Consider the following 17,133-nt stretch of genomic DNA (forward strand, 5'->3'; position numbering starts at 1 on the left):
GTCATATTAATTTTAAATTATTTTTTGATAAATTGTGAAAACCACCCCTACCGTAAATCTAATATTTTTATTACAATTTTTTTTTGGGTACACAATTACAATTTTTATTAATTGTAAAAACCGAAACTTAAATCTAATTTGAGAGACTTCATTAAAATTAAGAGACCTATTAAGCCTTTCACTTTTGTTTTAGATAACATGCATTTACTTTTTTATTTTATTTAAATTGTGAAAGATATTTTAAGCATTGAATGATGTAGTATTTGATTTCAATTGTACAATTTTTCAAATGTTTGGGTATCATAAATGTGTTAAATGAATTTCTTTTTATTTAAAATTTAAATGAATGGATTGATTTGGTTTGGTTCGATTTTAGTTTTAAAAGTACAAGTTGAACGCAAGATCTCTTAATAAAGTAAGCATAGTGATACAATACCTTTTTTTAACCATTGATTTGAATATTCGATTTAAACAAATTCAATCCAAGTTTCAAACACCACCTAGCAATAATCTCTTAACAAAGCTAGCATAGTGGTACAATACCTTTTACTTTTTTGAATCCAACTCCTTTAGTTGCTTGCAACTGAGGTAAAGTGACCAAGAAATGCAACTCATATCGTGCCAAAAACAGCCAAATATGAACATACCAAACCAAAGCTGGTGCACGTGAGAGCCATTGTGGAATATGGATCCTTGTCCATCCATGGACATAGGTGTGGGCCCCAACGCCAACTCAGTTGATTGAGCCTCTTTCACAAACCAATTGGATTTGCATTGAGTAGGGATGTTCATAGATTATGGTAATGCGTTTAATCCGGTCATTTGATCTGAAACAAACCACATTTTATTCGAGTATGTTAACCTATAGTTCAGTCATGATGTTAATATAATTCGATCAAAAATCGTTTCATAAGTTGAACTCAGATTACTCTTAATGCTTCGTTAGTTAGTGGAGTTCATTAACCACAGAGTGAGATAACTTTAAATTTGAATAATTGAAAATCATATAATCACTCATTTATAAACATAAAAAATAGTCCGTACGTCCTAACTCAATCGGTTAAAATGTCGATATTGTTAGACTAACATCGTATTCGAAGTTTGAATTTTGAATCCTCCATCTATACACGTGTGAGTTTCAATGGTATTTATTATTTCATCCATCTAAAAATTTAAAAATATATCAGCACAATTTGAAACTTTGATGTTAAAAAAAAAACTGATCGAATATAGTATATTTTCAAAAAAATATTGGCTCCTTAATAAATATATCTACTTTTAACTTAACTGTTACATAGTGGTGTAGTTCAATTCTCAAGTCACCGACTTCATTGCTCAAACAAGGTACAGAAACTTTAGATCTCATTTCCTTTATTGGTTTTCAATATAGATCTATACCATGAGCTACTCAATTACACTTGTGTGTTTTCATTGTTAATAATGTTTCATTTGTTGTTTTCTACTGTACTATGTTATTGTCTTTAATTGACTCATGATGTTCTTTTTTGTGTCTGTTTGGATTAATTTTTTTTAATTATTTTAATGGTGGGGTTTACTTTTTTATTTTTTCAGATTATATTTGTTAATTTTATTTATTTAGTTTGGAGTGATGGTTGTGAATTGGGATTTTTTCAAATGGGATTTTAGGATTACTGTTGTTGCATGCTTTCTTGTACGTGTTTTTCATGCTTGAATTATCTAAATTTATCGACCTGGAGAACTCGAGTTCAATTCTGGCTAAAATTATACTTGATCAGACTTTACTTACCCCACGATTGAAATCTGGATTACCGCCTCGTTCCTCCAGGAACCTGAGTGTTAAGCCAAACATATAATTTTTGTTTTACCTAAAGTTGGATTCTTTAGCTTGAATTTGTTGATGGGGTGTTAAGCTTGTTATGAGATTTAATATCTCATTTAGCTTGTTATGTACTTTTTGCATGTTGAGTTGAGTATGTGCAATTTGAACATAGAAGATCTGAAAGGTATGGACTGATTTTTGTTTCTCTTGATCTGTACACAAAGTAGTGTCCATTGATGGAACTAGAAGAGATTCAATGAGATGAAATTTTGATTACTTTGTAAGATAGAAGAAACAGGAAGAATGACTATTTCATAATTTTGATTACTTTGAACAAATCGATATTGTTCCATAACAAATTATTTAGTACAAAGTGTTGTCAAATAACAGTTATAGGCATAGCAGTGCTGTAGTACTGTTGTGTTGCAGAATTTGATCAAACCGTTATTTTCCATGATCCACAATTGACAGCATTGATTTGAATAGTTATTACTTTGAGCATAAACATTTTGGATAGTTATTACTTTCTGTCGAGTTTTGAATCTTTTGACGGCTCTTGGTTGGTTCTGTTTGCTACTTTAAGGATATTTTTCTGTCATTTCACGAATGCTGGATGTTAATTTTCTCATGAAAAAGTGTGATGATGCTATGTAGGTTTTGTCACGCAAACTTTGAACTTGACAGGAAATGGGTCGTGGAGTTAGTTGCGGTGGCGGTCAGAGTTCCTTGGGATATCTCTTCGGCACCGGAGAGACTACCAACAATGTTCAACGTGCAAATACTCAAGGTGAACCCTTAAATGGCGGGCGTACACAAAATGCTAGCGTTGCTTCACCAGCCAGTGTTGCTTCACCAGCTAGTGTTGCTTCACCAGCTGCTGTTGCTTCACCGGCTAAGGTTGCTTCACCTGCTAGGGTTGCTTCACCACCAATTGATAAGGAAACTCCAGCTGGAATTCCTGGGTGTCTCAAGAACAATTACCATCGCGCCGATGGGCAAAACTGTGGCAACTTCCTCACTGTACGGCCCTTGAAACTTTTTCCATAATTTTTTTTGAATTGTACTACATAATTGACATCCTTGATATCTCTATTCTAAATATTTCTGCCACTTAACTTGGCCTACATAATACTTGAAAACTTCATCAGTGTTGTCAATCGCGAAATATAGTGTTCAGTTCAAATTCCATTTTGCTACAGTGCTATAAAGCTGCTATAGACAACACTTTCTACTAAATAGTGTATCGTGGGACAATTGCGATTTGACAACACTGAGATTTGTACATAATATAAGGATTGGAGAGTTCTTCTCTTGCTTATCGTGTACTAAAAGTTTTTAAAAAAAGTAGTGAAGAAGTTGGAAGGTTGGTGTTTACAATTTATGCCTCAGTAGACGTAAAACAAGCTCATAAACTAAGTAAAAAGGATTATGAGTTATAATAGTATTACATCACAAAGTTATAGTGAAAACTATTCAAAAGTTTAAATAGAAATAGATCTGATGTCGTGGCTCAACTACATAAGCGTGGTTCCTCTCCCTTTTGCTAGGGTAGGAAGAAAACCATATATATCTCAACAAGATGTTGGAGTAACAGATATTCCTTTCTTCCATATTCATATGATAACAATATAATTTGAACTTCATACATGATTTCTTAGTTTTTCTTGGTTATCATGTGTGGATTATGTTTAAATTTGTAGTTTACTTGATCTGAATTATTGGATTCTGATTCTGATTGACCGAAAACATAACACAGATATCAATCCTAAGAATTAACCTTCTTTTCTCTGCACCCCTCTTCTAATTTAACCTTCCTTCATATGTCCTTGTTTTTTTGTATTGAGTGCATGAGCTTTGTGATTTGTCATTTGTGTTATGAATATTATGATATGATGCATACTGAAGAAAAATCGTGCTACTTCTGCCTCTGTAGTTTGCGATGTAGCAAGTACATATATTATTTTTTTTGGTGGTTTTCGATAGAATCTTTCTTCATTATTCATTTTCATAATGCTTTACTGATGATGAAAGTCTATGCGTTTGATCCTGACTTTTTTATAAATAGAAACACAGATTGTATTTGTGTGATTAAGTGTATTAAGTATGGAACCAAGCAGTTGGGCGCGCACGTATTTATTGTGTTTCATCTAAGGTCAAATCATTTGGGTACCACCTGAGTTTGATACTTAGTTGGAATAATTCGTGGTCAGACTTACTTGCCTCTCTGACCAAACTCTGGATTAATTAGGTCTCTTTCTCTCTGGAAATCGGAGGGTTTGAATGAAACGAATGAAAATAATTTAGCATAAGGCATTTGATCGTGCAATGTAATTATAGTATTCCGCATGAATGAAATAATAGAATTTAGCATAGGCATTTGATAATGCAAGGGGTAGGATTTATTGTACTTCTCTTTTTTCTCCATCTTACTCGGTTTGATGCTTTAGGAGTAATGATCGAATAATATTTTTATTTTTGTTCACCTTTATTGTCCTTGGTTATAGGCTTTTGTATGATATGAGAAATTGTTCTTAATCATGGTTTCATTCTGAGTGCAGGATCGACCATCTACCAAAGTTCACGCCGCGCCTGGTGGTGGATCTTCCTTAGGTTATCTCTTTGGCGGTCCTCCTGGTAGTAACTAATTCATCAGTGTGACTGTAAAAAAGGCTTCTCATTCAAATCTACCATGTGTAAAGTAGATGGTATTGTCGCATTGTGTTTAGACCATTGGAGTTGTTTCTTGTGCAAGTTGAACCCTTGACAGTGTTGTAATGGCGTAATGGAACTAAGCTGATTCATTGGCCTATTGTTCTGTGCAATTGTTCTTTTATCTTTCTTGTGCAAGTGAATCCTTGACAGTGTTGGAATGGCTTAAGGAACTAAGCTGATTCATGGTTTCTGTTAATGAATTTGCATTGTATGTATGAGCTTTAGTGGCTCAGAATTATTCTTTTATAATTATTTGTGTGTTTAATATCATAATGTTGTTGGTAAAAAGAAATGTTAATGTTGACTCAGTTTCAGTAATTTATCATTTACCAAATTTTATGTTCTTCAATCTTATGTATCTTTCTAATAAATATTCTTCCTACTGACTATATTGTATGAGTTTTTGTGATCTTGCATGAAATCTTCACTATTAGTTGGTAATAAAATTGAATGAGGGAAAAAAAATAAAATTTCATTGCAAGTTGGAATAGCCAACCGTTCCTTTGGTTAATGAAAGTAGTTTTAGTATTCAGCATGAATGAGATAATGGAACCTTAGAAAAAGAAAATCACTTTAATATTAACCATAGAAAAAGAAAAAATGCACTTGGTGTATCAAAATATTAACCTCTTCAGTTTCAATAAATAGAAGTGTAACTTCTCAAATGGGACATGTTAAGAAATCTAAAATTAGAAATATTCTCTTAAATTTTGTGCACTTAATTAATTAAAAGTAAAAAAATTAAATTCAAATGCACTGTTTACAACATAATATTTATATATTTGACTCGTTAACTTATGTCTTAAGAGCACACGTTAACATCTCCATAAAAACCTTTAAAAAAAACATTTTCCTAAAAATAAAATCAAAATTTCACGATGATCAATTATAAAAGATATAAATATACTAAAAGAAATGTTTTTATTTTATTTTATATTTTCTTAATGCGTGAGTGTTTTTATCAAAAGGTTTTTTCTTAGATTTTTTTGATAGATAGATGAAATGACAAATAACAACAATTGAAATTGAAACTCACACAAACAATTGAAGGGGACGATGTTCGAACTCCAATCATAACATTTAATCTAGCAATTTTAGCATTTTTTTTTGGTTGATTTTTTTGAGAGATTTTTTTTTTTTTTGGTCAAGTAGCCTAGTGGCTAGAGCTCACACAATTTAATTGTGGAGAGTGGAGTGTCCGGGGTTCAAACCCCGACTCCTGCATATAAAATGCGATATCCCTACCAATTGAGCTAAGCTCACGGGGATTGAGAGATTTTTATTACACGAGTTAAAAGTACAAACTATATAACAACAAATAATTAAATTCATGCCATTAATAAACTCCACTTAAAATGAATTGTTCAATTCAAATATATATTTTTTTTTAGGTTCTCAATTTAGTATATAGTTCTTTCTTTGGACTTCCACCCTCTTTTATTTCCATAATAAAAAAAAAAAGAGAAAGTTCATGAGGGGATTAATTGTCAATTTCTAAAAGTAGAGAGACTCAATAAAATAAATTTAATTCAAGATTATTACATGCCACAAAATATTTATATTCAGTCCAAATATTTTCACTATTATCACTTAGAGCATAGTTTAAATAACGAAAGAATAAGAAGCTAGGGTTTTCAACTACTATACACTCTCTGCGAAACTTCTGTGTTGTGCGAGATTGTTAGGGATTCGAATCTCGCCGCACAAACAACCATGACGACGGTGGTTCCTACTTCCGAAGAAGACGCCGCTCTTTCCGTTGTTCGATTCGCCTCCGAGCTTGCCTGGGCTGATGCTGGTCCCGAGGTAACGTAACATCGTAACATCCCATTCCCAAATCGGTCATTTTTAGGATTTCGTGATTTTGGGGTTTGGTTGGTTTTGGGGTTGGATTGAATGTGTTTGTGCTCAATTTGTGTTGTATGTAAATGAAATTGGAAAATGTATTTGTGTTATGATGAAATTTTAGATTGAATGTATTTGTAATAATCAATTTGCGTTGTGTATTAGTGAAAATGAAAATCGTGCTTGTGATATGGTGAAATTTGTATTTTTTTTTATTGATTCAAGTGTGTTTTTTAGAATTTGTTCTAGAAGTTTCTGATACCAATTTGATGTTCAGAAAATATTATATAATTGGTTGATAAATTCAATTGGAAGGTTGGATGGAAGAGTGGAATGATGCAACAGTGGCTGGGTTGGAAATGATTGAATTTTTTTTTTTCTTTTCTTTTCTTTCCATTTTTTGTTGAGTCGTGGCTCTGATTATGAAAATTTATATAAATTATTGTAAATGGTTTGGTGATTGTATAATTTGATTGTTTTTGGTGTTGGATTGAGTGTGATTCTGTATGATGGAAACCAGAAATGTGTTGTGCTATGGCGAAAGTTTAGTTTTTTTTTTTTTTTTTTTTTGTAAAATAAAATTAAGGTGTGTCTGTTAAAAAATATTATCTAATTGTCAGATTCAATTGGAAGGCTGTAATGATACAACAGTAATTGGGTTTGAAATGGTCTTGTTTTTTTTTTTTGTTGGGGGTGGGGTGGTGGTGGTGGTTGTTGGGAGTGCTAAAGGTGGGATGCTACTGTGTTGTTTGTGGCTTTGGGAATGCGAAATTTGAAGGAAACATATCAAATATTAGATTAGTTTTTTTTCTTTTTCTTTTGTATTTTGGCTGAATTTGTGGTAAGGTTGAGTGGGCATATAAAGAGAAGACCCGTGGATTATGTAGGAAGGAGAGTAGTTAACACGGAGGGTAGTCAAATCACTCGAGGCAAAGGAAGACCTAGAAAGTTATAAGAGAAACTGTTACCAAAGATTCAGAGATTAATGAGTTGGTTAGGAATATGGTATATGATAAAGCATTGTTGCGTCGTTTGATCAATGTAGCCGACCCCATTTAGTAGGATAAGGCTTGGTTGTTGTTGATAGATTCAATTGAAGGTTGGATGACAAAAGAGAGGAATGATGCAACAGTGGTTGAGTTCTAATTTTTTGGACTGGGCTTTTATTTTTTTGGGGTGGGGGGTGTCGTTGATGCTAGAGAGTGCATGGGAAAAGTTGAAGGAACCAAAGCAAATGTTAGAGTAGTTTTTGTATGTATGCTATGTAGAATCATTTATCATGAATTGATGGTATTTGTGAGCGGATGATTATGTTTTTGCTCTGATTTATTGCTTTGTCATTTGTGAATTTATTAGTATTATCTTGGTTTGTTAGGTTGCTGAGCCTCAAGTTACCAGACTTTGCTTGGAGGCTGAAGAATTCATTGCTATGGGAAAGTGGTTGGAGCTGGCATCATTGATGATTACTTCCGCTGAATTGATTTTCTCAAAAGTTTCTGAAAAAGGTAGGATGCTCTTTTTGCTTGATACATGTACTACTTTGCCATGGTAAATTGGTGTGAAGTAAACATGTCTTATGATCATCTGATTTTAGCCAGAATTTATTATCCTGTTTTGATAGTTTGGTTGAATTTAGCATTTATGATAACAAGCTGTGATATTTACTCGGTTGTTTGCTGCTTGATGATGTTGCATCTGTGGCTTTTATTCTGTAGCGCGTTTTTCACTTCTAGTTAGGAATCCAATTTGATGTTCCACAGATAATTGATTGGCATGGTAATACGAGTGATGAAATTTTGGGCAGAATGTGACTGTTTACAATATCTGTTATTTGTTATACCAGATGTAGAGTCCATCTTCACTATTGTCTGCAATCTTGTTACGAAGACTGAGAATCCAGATGAAGTCATGGAGATTGTGAAAGTTATAACTGCAAAATTAGTTCAGCAGCCAAATGAAAAGCCTGCGGTGCGATTGAAGATGTAATATTACATCCTACTTGGTTTTGAAATTTTGAAAATGCTTGCCACTGTGACTACTTAATTTTATTAATAAATCTTCTTTCTTTGCAGTTTGATCAATTTGTATAATCTTTTGGAGACTCCATACTGCCAGTTTTATGTCTACATGAAGGCATTGAATTTAGCTGTTGATGGAAAAGTCACAGAATACATCATACCTTCATTCAAAAAGATTGATAGCTTCTTGAAAGAGTGGAAAATTGGGACACCAGAACAGAGAGAGCTGTTTCTCACCATCTCTAATGTTTTGAAGGAAAACAAAAGGTATAGCACATAGTACAGTCCTTGTATAGTTAATTTAGAATATTTTCTTTTTACTTCTCTTTGGAGTAGGAATAAGAATATAACATAAGTTATTGTCATCAGTCTCACTACCTATTTGGTCAGGAGTCATATATCCACACCACAATCTCTGTTCTTCAGTATAAAAAAATATTGATTACTGTTGCATTTTTTTTTTATCTCAGCTTGTCAAAGGATTCTTTCAAGTTCCTCACCAATTATCTTGCTACTTTTTCTGGAGAAGAGGCGCATGTTTTGAGTGAAGCCAAGGAGGAAGCTGTGCGTGCAATTGTTGATTTTGTCAAGGCACCTGACGTATTTCAGGTAACTTGTGTAATATTGAGGTTTAAACTATTGCATGAAATTATTGTTTCCGTCCCCTACATTCAATCATAGTTATTAGTCGCAGCTGGAAAACATAATATCTTCTCAAAAGGTGACAAGGCGACTTTCATGTTGTTATCTTCAACTCAGTTTAGAACTTATAGGCATGGCAGTCAAACTTGTGTTTTATATACTTTGGAATTGCCATTTTTATGATTGTTTTGCTGAGAGATTCCAAACCTGTGGAATCGCTGTGAAAATTTAAAATCCTAGAATTCTCCTTTTTGTGTTTTTTTTTTTGGCTTGCGACATCGAAGTTGCAAAATCATTTTCAATGATTACAATTCTCAGACAGTTGCCTATTCTCTTTCTGGTTTCTCAGTCTCTGCGACTCCAACCTCTTTCTTTTTGTGACTCAACTTCGCAAGAACATTGAAAGCGTGCTTTATTTGCCAATTTTATTTGATGCCTAGAGTGAGGCCATAAGAGAGACCAGGAATGGTCCATTGTGTGCCATGAAGTGATGAAGCTATGACCTCGCTAGTAATCATAATAGTGCGTTGCATACCTTGCTGCCTTATTTATGACTCGGGATAAAGCAAATATTAAGAAATGTTCATAACTGCGACATTTGTGTTTATCTTAATCTTTACAATCAGCAACTGGGAAAATGTGTTATAAATCAAATATCTAAATAATTTTTTTTTAATGAACCATATTTAATATTATTATTATTCAGATTCCGAGGAACATCTCGAGTTAGACTACCTTGCTTAGTTGGCGAAGTCTGCTATTGTATATAATTTTTGTTTTGCAGTGTTGAATATTCTCTAGAGCATTCATGAATTTGTATTTTGATTTTCATGTTGTAGTGTGATTTACTGGACATGCCTGCTGTTGGGCAACTGGAGAATGATGCCAAATATGCTCTGTTATATCAACTTCTCAAGATTTTTCTTACTCAGAGGCTTGATGCATACTTAGAGTATCACACTGCAAATTCCACCTTATTGAATGACTATGGTAAATACTGTTCATGCACAATTGGTTATCATTAGTTATATTTGCAGAGCTCTCTTCCACTGCGTTTCTACCTAAATGTTTGGATGAAATAATGTTGTTTAGGCCTTGTGCATGAAGAATGCATTGCAAAAATGAGATTGATGTCATTGGTTGATCTCAGTGCTGATGGATCTGGCCAAATTCCTTATGAACTTATTAGGGACACACTTCAGGTAAATTTCAATTTACTCTGTATGTTTTGTATTTGCATATTTCCTAGCATAATTCAAACGTTGCAACTCCCTTTCAGATCAATGATGATGAAGTTGAACTATGGGTTTTTAAAGCAATAACTGCAAAGTTAATTGACTGTAAGATGGACCAAATGAATCAAGTTGTCCTTGTTAGGTATGTTGCATCTCAATTTCTAGCCTTTAGTCTGGCTATAGGGCATGTTGACATGCACCTTATGGCTGTAGCTATTTCTTTCTTCGTAAATTCGATTCTAGTTTTAAAATATTATACACAATTTAATGCAAGTGTTGATATGTGCAGTCATCACACTGATCGGGTGTTTGGTCAGCATCAATGGCAAACACTGAGAACAAAGCTAGTGACTTGGAGGGTAAATAATTTCTCATCTATAATTTCTAGAATTATAAATTTGATGTTTTATACATAGAAGTGTTTAGTGATGCGATCCCTATAATACAGATATTTTTTGAAAAATAAATTTTACCACATATATAACAATTAAATTAAATGAGATTTTAAAACCCTGTAAACTTGAATATATTCAGGAGCTAATTACTTAGGTTCTGAAACCATTCCTGAATGCGATTTTTATGCTTGTTGTATACACTTTCTATACTGCTGATTCAAAGTGGTTTCAGAACCTAAGTTCCACTTTCTTAGTGATGCGATTAAGTGCTCAGGAACTGAAATTCCCTTGTTTCAACCGAGTTACTTATTATTATTATTTTTATTTGTTTATTTTTGTTCTATTTGTAGGGAAATATTTCAAATGTGATCAGTACCATTCAGGCCAACAAAGTATCAGAAGATGGGTCCCAGGCAGCCCAAGGTTTGGCAGTTCGCTGAGGACTTGATCATCTGAAGCATTTTGTCAAGTATCTAGATTATATCCAGGTCGATTTTTTTTAATCTTCAAGAGAGAGAGAGAGAGAGATAAGAAGAAGGAAGAGATTGTAATTTGTTTTGTTTACTATATTTTCATTATAGTTTTTGGCTGTAGACTCTAATTGTACTACTAACTTTAGGAGAGAGAGGCCATTTTGAAATTTTGATTGGAATCTGCTACGAGTATATTATTATAATGTTGGACTGTGAAACCATTTGATTTTGTGTTTGCTGAAGATACTATGCAGTGTATGGAAACAGAATAAAATTAGAAGAAAATTAGTGAAAGTGAAAAAGAATTAAATAAACCAGTTTTTGGAAGGCAAGGCCCCACCATAAAATCTTTTGTTGATTGCAATTATTTTGGTCAATGTGGGACAGATATACTACCTTCCACTCCAATTCACAATTAGGGCACACCCTAAACTAGTTGAATGAGTGTGCAGTTTGGAAGCCACCAAGAAGTAGGCTGCACTTTGCAGAAACCATGGGTGGCAGCATCCTGATACTGAAATGTGCTGCATATTATAAGTCGCCTGTCACATTAGGTGACGATAAAAGCTGAACAATCTGGCTTCAACTATGTATTTAGTGGTGGCTAACAGTGTCATAATCGTGACTGGAGTTAAAGCTGCTTATCGAGGCTGAGCAAATTCACGGCAGAAATTGAGAGGCCATACATTGTTGCTCCTAGATGAACCTACGTTCAGAGAAATTTCACATTAAAAACAAATACTCTAATGTTTACTCCATCTTTTTCTCCTTCAAATCCAGGAATTTACACCCCTAGTAACGATCAGTAGCTAATCTTACGTACGAAGTCAAAAGTTGAAGCATCTTTCAAAAACATGTGTCCATTAAATGTAGTCTTGGAACAAAACTAACTCAAACCAATGTAATTACTGCAAGAAAATATGTGTCCATAATTCATAATTCAGGAAAACCAAAATAAGAAAACTATCCTAGTTATAAGAAAATAAGAGAAACCTTCCTGGTTGATCTAAAATCGTCTCAAATGTGTTGATTTGTCCACTGTAAATCAGCAAAAGTTACGTGCTCAATATTGCTATATTGGTAATTATCTATCGTCAAATCATTGCTGCTATCAGAAACTTCCAGAAAAAAACATCATGTACGTTACGTAAAACAAAACATTTTGCTTATTTTGTCTAAAATCAAGAAAGAAATGTCGGAGCTGACCAAACTAAGTGGAGTAACTTACTTTGATTTACCAAAATAACTTTTTACCCATAATCATTGCAGAATACAGATATACACTTATTCAAGGAATTTCCTTGTATTCGATTAATGCTTCAAAAACAAAAAAGGAGCAACATCACACATATTAGACAAATTAAAGCATTATTGGTAAGTAATACCATAAATATCTATAGTGGATCGATCATTTGATCGACTTCCAGAAAGAGTGCAATGTTGCAAGTTACCTTGGTGCCATCGTGTACAATTAATGATATTACAGAGTAAGATCTTGAGTTGCTTGAGGCCAATTCGCTTAGTTTTTCTGTCACCAACCCAATGGAAAAAAGAATATGAAAATGGATGAGAAGTAGAAGAAGGAGGAGGAAGAGTTGCTTAGCACACATTTGAAAACTAGTTTCTATAAATCTAAAGGTAGCGTTTAGCACATATATATGCATAAAATGTTGTAGCGGTCCTCCGCTGCACTTCTTTAACTCCGGCCGTTGTTTTTGGTCCACCTCGAATCAAGGTTACGGTAGAGCAAGGATTCAATCAACCGGTGAACTGGCTGATTCCCGTTTCAATCCAGTTTTTAAAACATTGGCACAAAGTGAATGTTCATACTTTTCTTAAGGGATGATTTTACCATAAGAAAACTAAGGGTCCGTTTGGTTCGAGAATTAGGAGGGGGAGGGAAGGGGAGGGATTTTTACGGAGGGGAGTGGAGGGGAGATATTTTTAATTAAAAGTGTGTTTGGTTCACAAGGGGAGGGGAGGGATTTTAACAGTATTTTACCGTTTTACCCTTAAACTTAATTAAATAAAAGAAACTGTTTGTTTTTACGATTTCAGAAACTGACAAAGACAAACACACATCTAAGCCGCTATTTTATCTTAAACTGGCTCATGTATTTTGCTCCAAGCATCATTTTTTTTTTTTTGGCTTTTTTTATCGGAGCAATTCTTTGTAATATTTTTTTTATATTCCAATTACTTTCGTAAAAAATAGCATAGCTCTTAAATATATGACATAAGAATTTTCAAAATCATGGATAGTGCTTATTAATTAACAATTGTAAGATAAATGAAATTTGTTGCATATGAACAAATAAGACACATGAAAGTGACTATGACTACTGTTAACTATTTCTCCTTAAAAAAAATAATGATAAACATCATAACAAAACAAATAAGACACATGAAAGTGACTATGACTACTGTTAACTATTTCTCCTTAAAAAAAATAATGATAAACATCATAACAAAACAGTCTCCCTAAAAAAACTCATAAACATCATAACACCATCATAGTATGATTAATCAGAAGAACCAAAGACAGTTTCCATTATGACTGCTTTGCGTGCTTTGGGTGGACACTGAAGAATCATTCTAAGTATGTCTACATCTTTCATGACAACACGATATATCTTAGGCAATGAATTTGGGTCACATCCACACTCCTCTAATAAATTCCAAGTCTCTTCTCTTGAAATTGGAGGCAACTCGTGTTTATGATGTTCTCTCGTTATTTCATTTCCTTCCCGTATTGCAGCATTTCCTTCTCTGAGTGTCTCTGCAACCACTTTCATTGACTCTTTAAGTTCAATAATATCATTGTATGTCTCTTTATTCTCAGCCACTTTCAATCTCTTCTTTTTTCCACCACTTGCCATGGTTGAAGGATCATATGATTGTGTTTCAGGTAAAGTAAAGTCATAATCAGGAGCATCAAAGCTCTCCAAAGTTACCTCATTCCGAGCAACACGGTCATCAATATCTTGAATAGTTTCAACAAAATCTTCCTCAGTGATTGATGCCCCTCGTTTTCTGGTCTCTTTAAAAGTTCCAGATTCATCTCCATCAGCTCGGTTAGGCCCATGAAGTATTGATATCTTTTTATAGTTTGGAAATGAATCAACTCTCCAATGTGCTGCTTTTGGTTTCGACTGAAAAGTAAGTTTGACACAAGTTGTAAAATTTTTGATCAATCAAAAAATATTTCAAAATACAAGATTTACAAAATTTACCTCAATTAGAGCAGCCCAAACTGGTTCTTCCGCATCCCATAACTGTGTAGTTGAATTCCAAGAAAACCCACTCATATCACCTTTAAAAATTTCGTGATACTCACTGTAGTTTCTTTTCAAAGTTTTCCAACGATTTTGTATCTTCACCTTATCAATTTGGTCACCAAACAATCTCACGAGTTCATCTGTAACATTGTTATATGCTATTGACGTAAAGGTACCGTTAACTTTGTTACCGTTTTCAAATTCTTGCATGAGAGCATCAACAAGAGCATCATCCATGGCTTTATTCCAGGTCAAAGACCCAGAATTACCATTGTTGATTGACAATTGCTTTTTCGATGTCATAATCTATAAAAATGGTCAATTATAACATAACTACATTAATAAATATAATTAACATGAAGTTCCAATATCATTCACTTGACATCAATTTCAAATATACATTTAGTCCAAACACACACATATATAAAAAACACCATAATTTAATAAATTCAGTACTACTTCATCAAAGAAAAACCAAAATCAAAATAATAATATAAATTGCAATGTAATCCATTTAGGTTTGACCATTATTTTCATAATTTGACCACATTTGATGCGCTGCACCATTTTTTATAATTCCACCTTGAGCAAATTCATCCATATCACTTCTTGATGCCTCATGATTGTCATGGGATACATTTTGATTTGCAAGTTCGGCATCTACTTCAGCTATAAGGTCTTCATTTGGTTCTGCGCTCATTAGATAATTGTGAAGAATGCAACATGCAAAAATGATTAATTTCTGAGCTTTGACTCCATAAGCGGGTTCTGTTGAATTTGATAAAATCTCAAATCTTTTTTTTAATACACCAAAGGCTCTTTCAATTGCATTTCGTAAAGACGCATGCCGAAGATTAAACAATTCTTTATAATTTAGGGGTGGATTTTTTGCCGAAAATTCTTTCAAGTGATACCGAACTCCTCTATAAGGCGTAATAAGTCCACTTGTCAACATGAAACCAGCATCAACTAGATAATATTTTCCTATAGTAAAGGTAAATAATAAATGTGATAGTTTGAAGTATATAATATAAGTAGTTATAACTTTATGTTGATTCTTATATTACCTTGAGGAATTTTAAGTTTATCTTCTCGTGTTAATGCATTCTTTATTATTCTTGAGTCAGAGGCGGAGCCTTCCCATCCCGTAAGCACATACGTGAACTTTAAACCAAAACTGCACGCTGCTAAAACATTTTGTGTTGGATACTCTTTCCTACCACGATAACGAGGGGCGTCTTTTGCAGATACCTTGACTCGTATATGTGTTCCATCTATAGCACCAACACAATCCTGACACAATATAGTATTTTTCTATCAATATAATATATATATATATATATATATATATATATATATATAATTTATTCAAGTCTTGCTAATATTTTATTAATATAAAAATGTACCTTAAAATATGGGTAGAATCTAGTGCTACTAGAAATTTCCAAGGGGATCGTTTGATCCATCAGGTTGTACAATAAACTTTTCTTCCAATTCAAGAATAGCTTTCAAAACTTGATGGAGATGACGGCTAATTGTCTCACCCGAACGACGAAACCAAAAGTTGACTTCACGATTTTTAGCATTATGGGTTAGTATGTAAAGTGATTTTGCAACTTGTTCTTCCACACTTGACCATCTTGTAGGTCGTAAGCCCCCTTCTCTTTCTAACATATCGCATAACTTTAAAAAAGTTTGAGGACCCATTCTTATTATATTTCTACTAGTTTCACTATTTTTTAGTCGATACATTACTTCTTCACGCACCCTTTCTCTCTGAGAGCTCATACTATAACTTTTTTTTTTTTACGAGAGATTCGAATATAACAAAAGACAACAGCACACATAAGCTGAGCTATAGCTCTTCGGCGCAAATCAAACCATCTATTGATAGCAATTTCCTGATCTTGATGATCCATCTAATCGCATAAAATTAATTTCTAGATTATATAACTCTTATACTACAATTACATATAGACATGTAATAAACTACAACAAACATATTTATATATAAACGAGGCCATGATCAATATATGGAAGAAAAAAAAATGAAACAAAGCATATGGAAAGAAAAGCAGAACGTAAAAAAGAAAAAAAAAATCATGATTAATGTATAGATATATGGAAGATAAAAAAAATAAAACAAAGCATATAGATTAATGTACAGAAAAATAAAGCCAAGATTTTACACAACAAGACATGTAGGATCGGTGAATTAACAGTGAAAAAAAACACTACTAGGTTGTGATTATCCTATTTTAGCTAGAAGTGAAGATTTGCATTTTATATAAGCTGTATCTGATACTCCAACAACAATAAGTATCAATAAAAATAATGCACAGCTTTGAGGATGGATAATGTAGTGTGCCAACAGGAACAAGTTCAATAGCCAGCATCAGCCTTTAAAAAAATAAAATAAATGGCCTGCATGCTTGAGAGAGGTTTTAAGTGGGAACATGTGAAATGTAAACATGTCCTGAGTTTTTACTGTTCGTTTGCCTGTAGGCTGTAGCTATTTTATACAAAATTTTATTTGTATATTTCTGTTCTCATGGTAAATTATTTTATTTTTTTAAAACTATGTGCGTTTTTAGTGAATTTCATTTTCAATTTGATTCAATGATTACAAGTTATATTCAGCTAATCCGATAATAGTAAGGTTGTGTAGTGAAAAAAAATTATGGTCAAGATTTTACACAACAAGACATGGATAGGTGAATTAACTGTGAAAAAA

The 17,133-nt window shown here is 33.2% G+C and overlaps 2 protein-coding genes across 3 annotated transcripts; both read left to right on the plus strand.

The window, feature by feature from the left end:
- Positions 1–1,187: 1,187 nt before the first annotated feature.
- LOC25495360 (protein SPIRAL1-like 2) lies at positions 1,188–4,862 on the plus strand. Its single transcript, XM_013595576.3, has 3 exons — positions 1,188–1,344; positions 2,456–2,821; positions 4,360–4,862. The coding sequence occupies exons 2-3, from the start codon at positions 2,489–2,491 to the stop codon at positions 4,444–4,446; spliced, it is 420 nt and encodes a 139-aa protein (XP_013451030.1). The 5' UTR covers positions 1,188–1,344; positions 2,456–2,488; the 3' UTR covers positions 4,447–4,862.
- Positions 4,863–6,117: 1,255 nt separating this feature from the next.
- Positions 6,118–11,350, plus strand: LOC25495361 (eukaryotic translation initiation factor 3 subunit M). Of its 2 annotated transcripts, XM_013595577.3 has the most exons (10): positions 6,123–6,319; positions 7,734–7,863; positions 8,202–8,340; positions 8,431–8,643; positions 8,847–8,985; positions 9,858–10,008; positions 10,111–10,220; positions 10,298–10,395; positions 10,543–10,612; positions 10,999–11,350. In XM_013595577.3, exons 1-10 carry the CDS (start codon positions 6,227–6,229, stop codon positions 11,086–11,088), a joined length of 1,233 nt encoding a protein of 410 aa, XP_013451031.2. In that variant the 5' UTR covers positions 6,123–6,226; the 3' UTR covers positions 11,089–11,350. The 2 variants fall into 2 exon arrangements, with proteins under 2 accessions (XP_024642034.2, XP_013451031.2); XM_024786266.2 differs by having other exon boundaries at positions 6,118–6,319; positions 10,298–10,612.
- Positions 11,351–17,133: the final 5,783 nt, after the last annotated feature.

Source organism: Medicago truncatula, chromosome 6, assembly GCF_003473485.1.
Source record: "Medicago truncatula cultivar Jemalong A17 chromosome 6, MtrunA17r5.0-ANR, whole genome shotgun sequence".
NCBI lineage: Eukaryota > Viridiplantae > Streptophyta > Magnoliopsida > Fabales > Fabaceae > Medicago > Medicago truncatula.

Excerpts from the sequence above, each read along its gene's own strand:
- LOC25495360 (XM_013595576.3), top strand. The coding sequence starts at position 2,489 with ATGGGTCGTGGAGTTAGTTGCGGTGGCGGTCAGAGTTCCTTGGGATAT. Across the intron at positions 2,822-4,359 it reads ACTGTGGCAACTTCCTCACT|GATCGACCATCTACCAAAGT; the intron begins GTACGGCCCTTG and ends TTCTGAGTGCAG.
- LOC25495361 (XM_024786266.2), top strand. The coding sequence starts at position 6,227 with ATGACGACGGTGGTTCCTACTTCCGAAGAAGACGCCGCTCTTTCCGTT. Across the intron at positions 8,341-8,430 it reads CCTGCGGTGCGATTGAAGAT|TTTGATCAATTTGTATAATC; the intron begins GTAATATTACAT and ends CTTTCTTTGCAG. Across the intron at positions 10,221-10,297 it reads TTATTAGGGACACACTTCAG|ATCAATGATGATGAAGTTGA; the intron begins GTAAATTTCAAT and ends ACTCCCTTTCAG.